At 56.6% G+C, this 14,486-nt stretch overlaps 1 protein-coding gene across 2 annotated transcripts; it reads left to right on the forward strand.

Annotated features, from left to right (window-relative positions):
• Positions 1 to 191: 191 nt before the first annotated feature.
• On the forward strand, positions 192 to 2,472 carry LOC118620255 (gastrula zinc finger protein XlCGF49.1-like). Of its 2 annotated transcripts, XM_036247355.1 has the most exons (3): positions 192 to 254; positions 1,336 to 1,553; positions 1,833 to 2,472. In XM_036247355.1, exon 3 carries the CDS (start codon positions 1,861 to 1,863, stop codon positions 2,470 to 2,472), a length of 612 nt encoding a protein of 203 aa, XP_036103248.1. In that variant the 5' UTR covers positions 192 to 254; positions 1,336 to 1,553; positions 1,833 to 1,860. The 2 variants fall into 2 exon arrangements, with proteins under 2 accessions (XP_036103248.1, XP_036103247.1); XM_036247354.1 differs by lacking the exon at positions 192 to 254 and having other exon boundaries at positions 1,252 to 1,553.
• Positions 2,473 to 14,486: the final 12,014 nt, after the last annotated feature.

The raw sequence follows: 14,486 nt of genomic DNA on the forward strand, positions 1-14,486 counted from the left end.
GGGTCACTGTGGCCCCGGGAATTGGCAAGGTTGTTCGAAGGGAGCCGGTGTCGGATGGGTGGGGTCAGCTCTTTTGACTAATGCAACTCTTTGATACGAACAGCAGTGTGGGAAGCTGGCTGTCTTTATGGGGGGAAGGGAGATGGGGCGCGGAAGTCGCTGAGGGAGAGTTACCGTATTTGCGTTGGGCAGCGTGGACTGTAGAGGAAAGAGCCAGTGCTGGAGACCCGAGGAACTGGGGCGCAGCATGGGCTGTGAGTGTGGTATGGGATGGAGAAATTTGGGGGAGAGGAGGAGGCCATGGCCTTGGACGTGCTCGGTGGGCGGGGTCTTGGTGAGGGGTATAACCCGGGAGAGTGAGGAGACTGCCCAGTGACAAGGCCAGGCTGACATTGATCAAGGGGACTGTGATGATCTGTCTGCAAATGTCAGTGCAGCTGCCCTGGGAAACACTTGTGGCTGGGGTGGGCCTGTTGCGAGTAGTACTTGTCCCCTTCTCCAGGGTGAGTGTGTTCCATCCTGGCCTGCGGGGAGGGGGAGACAGAGGAGGTATCTTTGAGGCCTCACTCTGCAGATTGACTGAGGCTGCAGTAAGCAGCGAGATCTGGAAGTATGGAGAAGGCCTGCATGGAGCTCGGGGGCAGGCCCAGCAAGCTTCCCCGATGGGAGTGGGGGAGCAGGCAGGCCTCAGTGCCTTGTAGGAGCAGGAGCTCGAGGTTTGTTGAGACATGGGGGTGGCGGCAGCAGACAGTGCCCTATAGGAGCAGTGGCCCTTTGGGGATCATGGCTCCGAGATGGCTGGGATGATGGTGGTGGTCTCATGGTATGTGTATTTTGAGGGGACTTTACTTGGTGAGCAGCTAGCCTGTACACTGAGAGCTTTTGACAGTGAGCCAGGAAATGGGGGCCTGGTCTTGGCTCACCTTGCTGTGTGACCTTGGGCAAGTAAGTTGACCTCCCTGAGCCTCAGTTTCTCCATCTGTAAATTGGGGTTCAGTGAGCCCTGCCCCTTCCTCAGGGCTGTTGTGAGCACAGTGGGAAACAACTGAAGAGGAACACAGTGCCCTGGGGGAAAGGATCCTTAGAAGAACCAGAATGAATGGACTGGGCTGAACTTGGGGGTGCTTGGGAAGCACCGCGCGCTGCTCAGCCAGGCCAGGCTTTGCGCGGGGACACCCGGAGCTCGCCCTCCGCTGTAACTGGCAGACAATCTCTTACAGGCATTGCTTCATTCTGATAAACAAAGAGCTGCTGCCGTAGTGTTTGGCTGAGGCTACTTTCAAGTTGCAGCTTTGCAAAAACTATCTTTAAACCATCCCCTGCGCTTCCCTCCAGATTGGGGACGCACCTCCCTACCCTCTCCTGGAGAAGCTGCTTGGAGAGATAAGACATATCCAGGTGCTGGCAATACAAGGAGCCCCCGAATAGAACCCATCAGCATTTGTTCTATGCCTTGTAAGGCGGGCACAGTTCTTGGTGCTGGGATAAAAGACGGAGTCAGCTCTGTCCTTAAGGCCCTCTCAGGCAAGAAGACAAAGTGGCATGACTGACAGGTATGCAGTGTGATGAGTGAGGGTCACAGGGGTGGGCCACGTGGGGTCACAGAAGGCTTTCAGGAGGAGGTGGCACTCCAGAAGGGCCTGAAGGAAGGGCAGGATTGATGAAGGGGTAGAGAAAGAAGGGCATCCAGCGGAGGAACGCAGGCTTGAACAAGACTGTAAAGGGGCGGATGCTGGAAGTTGGGTGAGGACAGGGGAGTGTCCTTCCTGAGGCTGGGGCTGGTTGATTCTTAGGGCCCTCCCTGACTCCTTTCTCCGCTTCTGCCTCCCCAGGGGCTGCTGATTACAGCTGGAAGTGCCCATGACCGAGCTGGCGTCCTCCCGGGACGGGTCCCCCACGGGGGACGGGGAAGAGGGTCTGGGGGACGAGCGAGGCCTGGTCATCCACCACCCGGCGGAGGAGCAGCCCCACCGCTGTCCGCTGTGTGGCCAGACGTTCGCGCAGCAGCCCAGCCTGGTGCGGCACCAGAAGGCGCACGCCGGGGCGGGCCGCGCGGCCACCTTCGTGTGCCCCGAGTGCGGCAAGGCCTTCAGCGTCAAGCACAACCTGGAGGTGCACCAGCGCACCCACACGGGCGAGCGGCCCTTCCCCTGCGCCGAGTGCGGGCGCTGCTTCAGCCTCAAGCAGAACCTGCTCACGCACCAGCGCATCCACAGCGGCGAGAAGCCCCACCAGTGCGCGCAGTGTGGCCGCTGCTTCCGCGAGCCGCGCTTCCTGCTCAACCACCAGCGCACCCACGCGCGCATGCCCGCGCCGCACCCGCGCCGCCCGGGCGTCTTCGGGGAGCGGCGCCCCTACTTCTGCGCCCGCTGCGGCAAGAGCTTCGCACGGGAGGGCTCGCTCAAGACCCACCAGCGCAGCCACGGCCACGGGTCCGAGGGCCAGGCGGCCCATTTAGGCCGCGTGCTATGATGCACGCACGGCCAGCTGCCGGCAGTTTCCTGCCCCCAGCTGCATCCGTGAGCCCTGGAGGTGGCACTGGGCTGCGGACCCCCCTCTGGATGGAACCCCTGGAGCTAGTCAGCACTGGCTGGGGGCGTTGGAGTGGGGCTCTGCCCTGCTCTGTGGCCTCCCTTTGCTCCTCTCCCAGGGCCCTCGGGCTGGCTGCACTGGGCTGCTCTGGGCTCCTGCGATGGTTCCCCCCTCAGGCTGGCCAGGCCTGGGGCACGCAGGTGAGACTCCAAGGCCAGAGCCTCTCTCAGGCTTGGGGGTGGGGACAGGTGGGGGTGGTGAGGCATACCGGGCTGTCTTAGGTCTCTGTGACCGGCTTCTTACTACATATTCATTCCTAGAATGTCAGAGTGGAAAGCCGTCTGGAGAGGGCCACTCTCCCGAGCCCCCAGGCCCAGGTCCCCGGGCTCCAGCACAGGCGTCCTTGAGAAGCCATTTCACTTCATGTCTCAGTTTGCTCATCTGTAAGTTGGGGCTAAGAATGAGGGACAGTGTGAGGGTGGTGATTGCCATTACTAGATGAGAGGGTGCTGCCAATGGTCCAGATTCTTTTGGACTACCCCGGTGTGCCAGGCACTGGGCTGGGCTCCCAGAGGAGGCGCAGACACAGGCCTTGTCCCCTGAGCTGCCACACCTGGTGCTCACATGGGGTGATGAGGGCTAGCATAGGGGACAGGCTGTAAAGTGCTGCTGCTGGTGCAGGGGTGGTGACGGGTCACTGGGGATGAACAGAGGTGCCCTACAGAGAGCAGGGTTGAAGGACGACTCTGAGGCGAGGGTCCGATAGTGGAGGCTCATATCTGCTCCTTTGGCCAGGGAGAGGGGACACCAAAAAGAGCTCAGTGACCTCAGATGTGCAGTTCAAACCTGGAGGCGCTGTGCAGACAGATCCAAGTGGGGCCAGCAGGAGCCTTGAGGGCCTTGGGCTCCTCTGAGCCAGAGAACAAAGCCCTCAGCTACGAGGCCAGGCCAAGGTCATGCAGGGAGAAAGAGCAGAGCCAGGGCCTGCCCAGGGCCTCTGAGTCCAAGTTGGAGCTCTGAGACGTGGGCTTCTTCAGTCATTGGGCAGATGAGGAAACGGGGGCTCATCCCAGCTTGCCTCAGATCACTTCGTGCTTCATGGGACAGCAGCGCAAGTCTGGGCCCTGTTTTGTGTTCTGGACCCCAAGACCCTTCCTCTGTATTCCACCGCCCTTAGAGAGGCTCTTACTGGTGGGAAAATGGAGCTTTGAGGATGTGGGAATGTGACCAGGGGCCATGTGGCAGGAGCCTGGGCAGGGGCGTCACTGGGTGGTGTGGACGTGGCATCCACAGTGGTGGCTGGGAGGAAGGAAGCGAAGCTTGGAGGGGACCTGCACTCACAGAGCCCTGGCTCCATGCCCAGCGCTGCACTTGGTACTGGAGCCCCGGCCCTGCCTTTTGTCCTTCCTTAGAGCTTTGTGGCTCCTCAGGGACCCCTGGCCCTCTGCCTGCCACCCCTAAGTAGCCATGGCAATGTGGTCTGGTATTTAGTAGCAGAGATTAAGATATTAAACTGGGACCTGGGGCATCTGGGGCCATTCACTAAAGTGTCCTAAAGCCAAGTCATCTCGTCTGTAAATGGATGAGTGAGCCTTGAGTCCGTGGACAGGTGCAGGTGGCGCAGATGCCTGCCCTCTCCTGGCCCCAGAGAGGTGGCTGGGCAGGGCTGTATCATGGCCCCAGACCTGACCCTGCTCTGTCTCTGTGAACAGGTGCAGAGTGGGCAGGACCTCGGGGCAGTGCGCAAGGCACATCTGGGCACAGAAACTAGGAATGGAGACCCTGGGCAACTGCACCGTGACATGAGGACACGCACGTGCCCTAAGACCGATCTCGGGAGGTGCCTACAGTGACAGCAGAGGGGACTGGTGGAACCCAGAATTGGAGACAGGTTCCATTCCCTGGTGGAAAGACTCCCTGAACCCGTTGGGAATCACGGCTGGGGCAGAGCTCGTCCTGGCTGCCTGGCCACCAGGCCACGGACCTCCGCTCCGTGCGGCAGCAGGGCCCATCCGGTGTGGAGAGCCGGCTTCGGGGTGTCTGCCGGGCTCTCCGGAGATGGGAGGCGCCTGCCTAAGAGAACACAGCACACTGGCAGCAGACCCGGCTCTAGAGGGGCGCAACCTTCCGGGTGTGAACCATACCTGCAGGCTTCACTTGCCTTTCAGCAAAGGTTCTTACCACACCTGGGGGCATGAAGCCCTTTGAAAAGCTGGCCAAGGTTGTGAACCTTCTCCCCAAGAAAACACACACACTCACACAGACACAAGAATCTACCAGGAACACCAGGAGCTCCTGGACTCCAGGCTGGAACCTCAGCCCGAGGACCTAACCCTGCCCTTACCTGACCCAGAGGGTCCACCATACAGTAGCATTTCCCCCTCCCCCACCACCCCTTCTCCCTTGTTCAGGAATAAAGAGTCTGAGGAGGGAACCCAGTTAGTCACTCTCTTCTTCCAGACCTAAGAGACAGTGCATCAGGCTCTGGAACCCCAGCCCTTCCCCAGACATTGCTGGATGCTCCCTGGGCTGGCCTTGCCCTTCCCTGGTTTGGGGTTGCTGGCTCTGGCTACTGGGCTGCTGGCTTCCCCATGCAGCCCTGGGCTCCTGGCCTGGGCTCTGAGCTCACCATGTAGGTGGTGGGAAAGCTGGACCTCCCCTGGACGCTGGGCAGGCAGGAGTTGGGGCTGAGTCTGCCCCAGAGAGAAGGGATCCTGTGTGCAGCAGCCATGCCCAGGTGTTCGGCTTCAGCCAGGTGTGTGGGGAAGGCCAGGGAGGAAGATGCAGCGTCCGTCCTGGGGCCGGCTCTGCGCTGAGCCAGGAGAGGCCAGCAGAGAAGCTTCCGTGTGCCCCAAGGGGCCACCAGAACAGGTGGACAGGCGATGCCAGGCCAGACTCCTTGGTCTTCATGCCTGAGCAGGTAGCCTGGAGCGAGTTTACTGGCCTCCCTAGAGTGAACTGCCCATCAGAAAAGGTGTGACCCACCAGGGCTGGGTGGGTTTTTGATGACAACCAGGTGTCACAAAGCTGGTAATATTTAGGGAAACGTTTGGGGTTGGAGAGGGGCCTTTAGTCCAGGAATGTAGATCAAAGCCCAGTGATAAGAGTTGTGGGTGGCTCAGAGGAGTTGGGTTTAGGGTGGGGAGGTCCCAGGGGTGGGCCATGTTTGGTCAGGGCTGGGGGGGGGGGGGGCGTCTGCATGTGCCTTCTCTGGGATGACAAACCGTCCTGGGGGGTCAGAGAAGGAGCTGGCACTCCTGGCTTCCGAGCTTCCACTGGCTCTGATTCTTGGCCACCTTGGAGGGACCCTCAAAGACTCACGCCTTCCCTGTTGATTGTGATCTCTCCCCTCGCCCCCCCAGCTGGTAACTGTGCCCTCCTTCCTGCCTCTGGCTTCCGTGGAACTGCTCGGAAACATGCCACTCCTCCCCAGGGCTGAGCCTCTCCTCCACCAGGCCCAGCTTCCCTGCCCGCCCAGCCCCCTGCCCTCCTGCCTCTGCACAGCGTCTGTGTTCATCCGCCAGCTCGCCTGGGGTGTTGCGTGCAGCCTTCTGCTCCAGCTTCCTGTGTGTGCATGTGTGCTTGTGTGCGTGGGTGTGTCTTCAATCCCCAAAGAGACTGTGAGCTCCCTGAGGGCAAGGGACCTGCCATTTCTTCTTGAACCCCAGTAGGGTCCAGCACAGGACTGGGCTCCACAGTCAGCACGTTCTTGCTGATTGGCTGGAGGCCAGTGCAGGGAGGTGCGAACCGGCAGAGGGCCTGTGAGTTCACCAGTGGCGGCGTTTTACTGGGCTGTGAGCAATAATGGCCATAGGAGGCTTCAGGTCCCATTCCTTCTTGGGGCCGTGGGACAGGAGGGACCCCCAAGGCTGCGCAACGCTGTCTAAATGGCCATCTAGGCTGGGTGTTTCCGTAGGTCACTGACACCCACGGGGAATAAATGCTCTGTTGACGTCAGCTGGTGTGAGGAGTGGTCATTTGGGGCCCAGCTGGGAGCAGGGTGGTGACTTCTAGCTACTGCCATTATTTCCTGAGGAGTCACATTCAAGGTAACAGGGTGTCTAAAGGCTGTAGGAAGTGTAACCCAAAAGGCGCAGCAGTGAGCTCTCTGAGCTGCCCCCTCCTCTCCGGATAATGACTGCTGTTTGGAGTTGGGTAAAGGATATGAGGGCTCCGGGAAGGAGCCTCACCTGCTTGCTCAGCCCACAGTGAGGCCAGAATGCTGAGATCAGTCAGGTGAACCCCACCAGCACTTGACAGGTGGCCGCTGGGAGCGCTACAGTCAGAAGACGGACTCCCAACTTTGATCTTCTCTGTGACCCTGGAATAAGGCCTGCTCCTTGTGGGAGCCAGGCTGTGCACCAACTGTGACCTGCCAAGCACACCCAGAGGCAGTGATGTGCACCAACTGTGACCTGCCAAGCACACCCAGAGGCAGCGATGTGCACCAACTGTGATCTGCCAAGCACACCCAGAAGCAGCGATGTGCACCAACTGTGACCTGCCAAGCACATCCAGAGGCAGTGATGTGCACCAACTGTGACCTGCCAAGCACACCCAGAGGCAGTGATGTGCACCAACTGTGACCTGCCAAGCACACCCAGAGGCAGAAGTGTGCAGCAACTGTGACCTGCCAAGCACACCCAGAAGCAGCGGTTTGCTGGTGTCAGCTCATCCTGCCGCAGGTGTCCCTGGAGCTGACCAGTGCCTGGAGCTGAGACCCGGGTGGGTGAGTGACTCCCTCCTGTCAGTGCTGAGGGGCTGGGCCCCATCATGGCAGAGGCTCACTCCAGAATCTTCCTTCTATGCCTTTCTCTTTGATGCAGATTTGGGGTTGCATTGATTGTCTCTATCAGCCCAGGAGGGTCCTGAGAGGTAGTACCTCAAGGACAGGGCCTGTGAAACCCAGTGTTGTTGGGGGTGAATCAGGCAGGACTCCCGCCAAATAAGAGAATGGGGGCTCATGTCAGTAAGAAGTGCATTGTCTCCATGGTGACCCCGGGACCCAGCCCATCTCCCACTCAGCTCTCCCTCATGTTGGCTGCCTCTCAGCTCTGGGGCAGGAAGAAGTAGGCAGCTGCTTGGCCCCCTGCCTGCCCCACTCAGTCCCTCCACTAACGGTCTGAACCAGCTGCAGGGCCCACTCTGTTGGTCTGAGCTGGCTGATGCCCTTGATGCCTGTGGCCAGACCAGTGGCTGCACCAGGCCCTGAGAGTGCAGCGCTGTGCACGGCCAGGCCTGGGTACACGCCAGGCCTGGGTATACACTAGGCCTGGGTACACGCTGCCTGCCACTATGGGTCAGCTCCACCCGGAGTCTGTGGAATGAGAGCGAGGAAGGGACAGATTGCCCGGGCAAAGCAGAGCCTGAGGTGAGTGCATTCCGGTGGGGGAGGGACAGGTCACCAGGGCAAAGCAGAGCCTGAGGTGAGTGCATTGGGGTGGGGAAGGGACAGGTCACCAGGACAAAGCAGAGCCTGAGGTGAGTGCATTGGGGTGGGGGGGGGACAGGTCACCAGGACAAAGCAGAGCCTGAGGTGAGTGCATTGGGGTGGGGAAGGGACAGGTCACCAGGACAAAGCAGAGCCTGAGGTGAGTGCATTGGGGTGGGGAAGGGACAGGTCACCAGGACAAAGCAGAGCCTGAGGTGAGTGCATTGGGGTGGGGAAGGGACAGGTCACCAGGACAAAGCAGAGCCTGAGGTGAGTGCCTTCGGATGGGGGAGGTACAGGTCACCAGGACAAAGCAGAGCCTGAGGTGAGTGCATTCAGGTGGGGGAAGGGACAGGTCACCAGGACAAAGCAGAGCCTGAGGTGAGTGCATTCAGGTGGGGGAAGGGACAGGTCACCAGGACAAAGCAGAGCCTGAAGTGAGTGCATTGGGGTGGGGAAGGGACAGGTCACCAGGACAAAGCAGAGCCTGAGGTGAGTGCATTGTGTGTGTGGGGGACACAGGTCACCAGGGCAAAGCAGAGCAGGAGGTGAGTGCATTTTGGGCATCAGACCAACCCCCCTGAGCAGCAGGGCCGTGTCCGTGGGAGCTTGTTACTCATGCGAAACACAGCCCACTGGACTCCAGATACACAGTCCGCTCTGCCCAGTGCCACTTGCTCTCCTCCCCTTTCCGCCCTACTGCCTGAATGGAGGACAAAAGGAGGCATCTTCTCAGGCAGGCCTGTGCACTGTAGAGAGAGATGCTGCCTTCACCTGGGTCCAGGATGCTGGCCATGGTCACCTCCCCTACCCCGGGAACAGGAGTACACATCAACCCGACTCGATGGGACTATACTATCACTACAAAACAGTACCGGAGAGAACAGCCCAGAGAAGGGCCGTCCTGGGTGAAAACATAGGCTCTCACCCCAGCAGCTTGGACCTCCACGGTGCACCCTCCCCCTCCCCTTCCCACCCTCCTTTGGATAGGGGAAGTATCACTAAGCATCACCTTCCTCATCATAACAGTGCCAAGTGAGAGGGTGTCTGCCACAGAGGTTGTTGGGGCCTTTTCCAGGCTGTGCCCAGTGTCAGCTGCTTCCCAGTTGCTTAGCCTGAGGGGCTGTCCCAGCTCACCCCACCCTGGCCCAGGGGGCGGCTCTGGCTCCCAGGGGTCAGATGACGGATCTCCAGCAGCGACCACTGCACTGGCTCCTTCCCTCACCGGCTCCCCTTCTGTGGAGAGCATCTCCTGACATTTCACATTCTCCATCCCCTTGAACAGGCTCTGCTTCTAGGGACCCTGACCCCAGGCAGCATCTTTGACTAGTGCTCCAAGCATCTTGCATGGAAGAGATCATGACTAGAGTCGTCTTTCTGGAGGTTCTGTGTGGTGCTGGTTACCTGCGGGCTCTCAGGTCCGTGGACTAAGTGCCACCCCGCGGCAGCCCCTCACCAGCTGCTCCAAGGCTCCAGCAGACTGGAGCTGAGGCACAGGAACCTAGCTGGGGGTCATGGGTTGGGGTCTCATCTGACTGTAGGTTTGAGAGTCCTTCCCATTTTGAACCCCAGTTTTCCTATCATGACGTGAGCCGCGTGGATGGGCTGCCCTCTGGGGTTTCTCTCAGGCCTGGCTGCTCCCGTGGGCTCTTGGGTAGCCGGGAGCAGACCATGCAGGCCAGTGATGGGCCGGCCCAAGGCCTCACAGATGTCAGCCAGCCCCCATGTGCAGCTGGGCCTCCCTGGATGGCATGCCCTCCTGGGCTCCCCACGCTGGGCCTGCGAGTGGCCTTGGTCTTCTTGGTGGCTGTGACCACCCCTTCTCTGGAGCCAGTGCTGAGGCCTGGAGCTGGTTGTGTGCTCCTTGAGGCTGGTATGCGGCAGGGACAGAAAGGCACCTTGGAGCAGCCCCTCCTTGTTCCAGAAGGTCATCACACCCTTTCTGTTAAACTCATGCAAAACAAATACCTACCAGTGTTCTTTTCTTTTTCATCCTCACCTGAGGACATTTTTCCATTTTTGTTCAGATAGAATGGGAGGGAGGGAGAGGGAGGGAGGGAGAGAAAGAGAGAAACATCAACGTGAAAGGGACACATTGTGAAAGGGACACATTGAGTGGCTGTCTCCTGCATGACCCCAACCAGGGCTGGGGGCCAATCGCAACTGAGGTAAGTGCCCTTGGCTGGAATTGAACCTGCGACTCATTGGTCCACGGGCGACACTGACTGTTGAGCCAAACAGGCCAGGGCTACCTACTAGTATTCTTTTTTTTTTTCCCTTTATTGATTTTAGAGAGAGAAGAAAGAGTAAGAGAGAGAGAGAAACATGGATAAGAGAGAACATCCACTGGCCGCCTCCTGCATGCCCCTCCCTGGGGATCTGGCCCACAACCCCGGCATGTGCCCTGACCAGGAATCAAACCGGCAACCTCTTGGTGCATGGGTCGCCACTCAACCACTGAGCCACACCGGCCAGACTACCCACCAGTATTGTTAATAGTCTCCAACTAGCCTTGGACTCAGGAGGCATTCCAAATGCAGATGCTTCAGGCCAGCCTGTTGGCTGCTGTTTAATAATAATCATTTTTTAAAGGCTGATGTTAGGCAGAGTGCCTGGGGCTGGGGGGCGAGATTCTGGAAGGATCTGAAATTCCCCCCTTAGTGAGGGGCTGAGCTGTTCTTTCCACTGGCATGGGAAACCTGCTAGGGGATGGCAGTGTCCCCAACATTAGGTTTAAAGCATGTGGGTTCCAGAGAGCCTATTTATAGGAACAGTGGGAACTGTGTATCCACCTAGGGGCAAGAGGGGCTCCAGACACAGGTGGCATGATGGCGCACGTGGGGGCCTGAGAGGCACTATCTGAGGGACAGAGGGGACAGGCAGCCTCCATGCACACCAGCACTCCCAGAAATCCCTGGGGGATGGGTGTGGGGCTCCTGGGGAAGTGGGGCTGCCTAGACTCCTAGGGACTGGGGCAGCTCTATCTTTAGTTGACCATAAGGAGCAGTGTGTTTCTGGCTGGGGAGCTGGACCGCCTGTCTGTCTGCTCAGGGTGGCTGCTGCCTTGGGGTTGATGCCTGCTCTTCCCTTCTGACGCTGCCCTTGGCTTCCTCGCCCTCTGCTCTGTGTGCTCCTCTCTCTTCTCCCAGGTGGAGTCCCCCAGGCAGGTGTTGGTGTGACAGGTCACTGTCCTTTACAGTGTCCCTCAGACAGAGTCCATTTTCCCAGCACAGCAGATGTTGCTAGTGAGTCTCAACAATCACATTACAATAAATAAACGTATCAAAGCAACATGTTGTACGTCATAAATTCATACAATGTTGTGTGTCAAGTTTATTCACGGAAAAGGAAGAACCCAACAGGCTGCCTGTTGAAAACACTTCAGACGTTTTGTAACAAATGCCAGTGGGAGAGTGGCGCCCTCTAGTGCCCACTTGGAGAACTGGTGTTGAGTGAATTTGTTAAGAGGGCTGTTTCTCCAGTGCCCTGAGGCCTGCCCGCCACCTTTTATATTAGAATGTACCATCAGGGACAGGGTAGATTGCCAGTTAATATTTGTTGAATGAATAAAGAGAACCATGAGGCCTTTCAGAGTGCCCTTGGGAGTAAAAAAAAAAAGCAGACTTGTAAAAGTAAATTGTCCCCGCCTTGGCCAGGGTGGCTCAGTTGGTTGTGCATTCTCCCTGGCATGGAGGGGTCTGATTCCTGGAGGGGGTGTGTAAAGGGTGGTGGTTGATGTTTTGCTTTCACATTGATGTTGATGGTTCTTTTCCTCACTCTCCCTCTCGCTCTAAAACAAACATCAACAACAAAAAGACAGAAAAGTACATTGTCTCCTTAGTGATGAAATGAAGATTGATAACAATTACAGGGGAGAAGAGAAAATTGGAGGCAGAGACATTTGACATGTATTTTTTTTTTTCCTGGGTTTCAAGAGAAAAGAAAAGGAAACAGAGAGTAACTTTCCAAAGAGAATTAGCCAAAAAGCCAGCAATACAAGTTTGCTTACAAAAACCTAAAATAGTCTACAAGGGAGGAGGCCCAAAATCAGGCGATGCTCAATGAGCTGCTCACAGGATGCGAATCTTCAAAACGTAGGCATTATAGGGGAATTTCAACACTTACTGGACATTTGGTAATACAGAATTATTAACTTTTTCCTACTTATAATTAGGTTACTGTGCTTACGTTAATGAAAGAACCCTTACCTTTTCAGAGATACATATGCTTTCTGGGATTGGCTTGAAAATAGTCAAGGGGGCTTAGACTCCAAGGGTGGGACCAAACGGGGCCACTTGGAGTTGGGCGAGAGCAAAGTGGGGCCCCTTGTACACTCTTCTCCCTACCGTTGTCATGTGTGGGAGGGTTTCCATGACAACAAGTTCAAGTCTATTTGGACCTAATCCGCCTAGCCTTTGGAAAGTCTTCTTTGAAAGACTCTTAAAAAAGCTAAAAACGTTAGTGAGAGGAGGGGACATGTTTTGAAGCTGATTTATTTATTTATTTGTACAGCAACATTTTAAAAAAAATTTTGTGTTGGGTTTTTAGATACACTGAAGAACAGTGCGTGGCTCAAAGAATATAAGCTTTGCTAACCTCTAGTTAAAAATTTAAAAAAATATTCCAGTTACAGTTGACATACAACATTATATTTGTTTCAGGCGCACAGCATAGTGGTTAGACACTGTGTAACTTACAAAGGGACCCCGTAAGTCTAGCACCGACCTGGCACCATACACAGTTATTACAATGTTATTGACTATGTTCCCTGTGCTGTACTTTACACCCTTGTGTACTTGAGGCTGATTTGAAGTACTGGTTTTGAGCCATTTCCTGTGGTCCAAGTGGTCATGACAGCTGAGAAGGGGGAGGGGCTGAGAGGACCCCTTTGCTTTGACACATCCCACTGCGCTTTGATTTCGGTTCCCCTCACGAGGGAGGCTACGAAGCAAAGGTTCCCATTTTCCAAGACGGCCTTATTGTTCGTGGATACTTCTGAGAAGATTTAAACATATTTGTATTGTTTGACCGTTGGTGTGAATAACTTATGGGAAACAGAAATGAGTCATGATGTTTTGGCCTTTTCTGCCTGCCCTGTGTCTAGGAACTCAGACTCAGGGTCCCTAAGCCGAAAACACTAGCCTGTCACAGCCCGGTCTCCATGAAGGCCATAGAAAGTGCTGTGACCCCAGACTATTCCACAGTCCATCAGCCGGGGTGACTTCTAGCCTTTATGTGAATCAGAAAATAGCATCCTCCTTCAAGTTCAAAGTTTTAAAACAGCAAAAGCTGAGCAGGAGTTGAGCCCCACAGGGCAGCAGCACTCCCCAGCTGCCAGCGGTGGGACCTGGGGCTCCACAGAGGCCTGTGCGGTCCAGTCGCTCACAAGAGCAGTGGGAAGCCAGAGCCCCAGAGAGACTGGTGTGATCCAGCTGCCTGCCCTCTGGAACTGCAGGGTGCAGGGGCACCAGAGAGGCCTGTTCGACCCAGCAGGGACTGTGCGATCCCGTTACCCGTGGGAACGGTGGGGTGCTGAAACAACAGAGAGGCCTGTGCGACCCAGCAGCCCATAAAATTGGCATAGAGCCAGGTCCCCAAAGGGACTGTGCCGTCCAGTTACCTGTGGGACCTGCAGGGTGCGAGGGCACCAGAAAGGCCTGTGTGACCCAGCCGCACACAGATAGGCACAGAGGATGTGAAAATGGAGGCAGAGTGAATAGAAGCTACACAGATGATTTCCCAGGACCAAATGGGAATTACAACTAAAATAAAGACAAATCCTTGGAAAAAAGCAACAGAAAAGCAGCAGGACAGGATCATATAACCAGGGACACCGATAGGATCTGTGGAGGCATGAGACGGTGAGGGAATGGGAGCCCAGGGGCAGCAGCAGTCTTAGCTGTGAGCAGCACCCTTGGGGAATAAAGACCAAGCCCACTCCACAGCGCAGAGAGCCGGGACAGAGCGCTAAAATAGCCACAGCCACTCACCTGGGGGCTATGGCAGAGGGAGGGCAGACTGGGCTGGAATTTTGTGGGGACACCTGGGATTTGGAGGGCACTCAGAGTTTTTGCACAAAGGATGGTGGCCAGTGTGCTCCTTCCCCAAGCTGTGGGGAAAAGCAGTAGCCCCTGTCCCCTCGGAGAGTCAGCCTTTCCCAGGTGAGGCAAAGAAATGCAAATTGAGGTTCATTAACAACCAGTATCTATTTCACCCTCTGGAAATCCTCTTATGCAGAACACCAGGGCTGAATTCCAAGGCACCGAGTAACTGAGACTACTAGCCACCAGGAAAAAGCTAGAGGATAACTGAACATTTCCTGGGCTTGCAAATCTACTGAGGAAAGTAAGACTTGACAGTGGTGTTTAACGTGGGCCCACCTAGACTCATCCAAACCCAGCAGAGGGAGCCACAAACAGCAGAACAACAACTCCCACAGGGAAAACTTGGCAGGCTCCAAAACCCACGGAGATAGCCAAAATGGTGAAACAAAGAAACAAATCCCAAATGAAAGAACAAGAGA

Source organism: Molossus molossus, unplaced genomic scaffold, assembly GCF_014108415.1.
Source record: "Molossus molossus isolate mMolMol1 unplaced genomic scaffold, mMolMol1.p scaffold_m16_p_7, whole genome shotgun sequence".
NCBI lineage: Eukaryota > Metazoa > Chordata > Mammalia > Chiroptera > Molossidae > Molossus > Molossus molossus.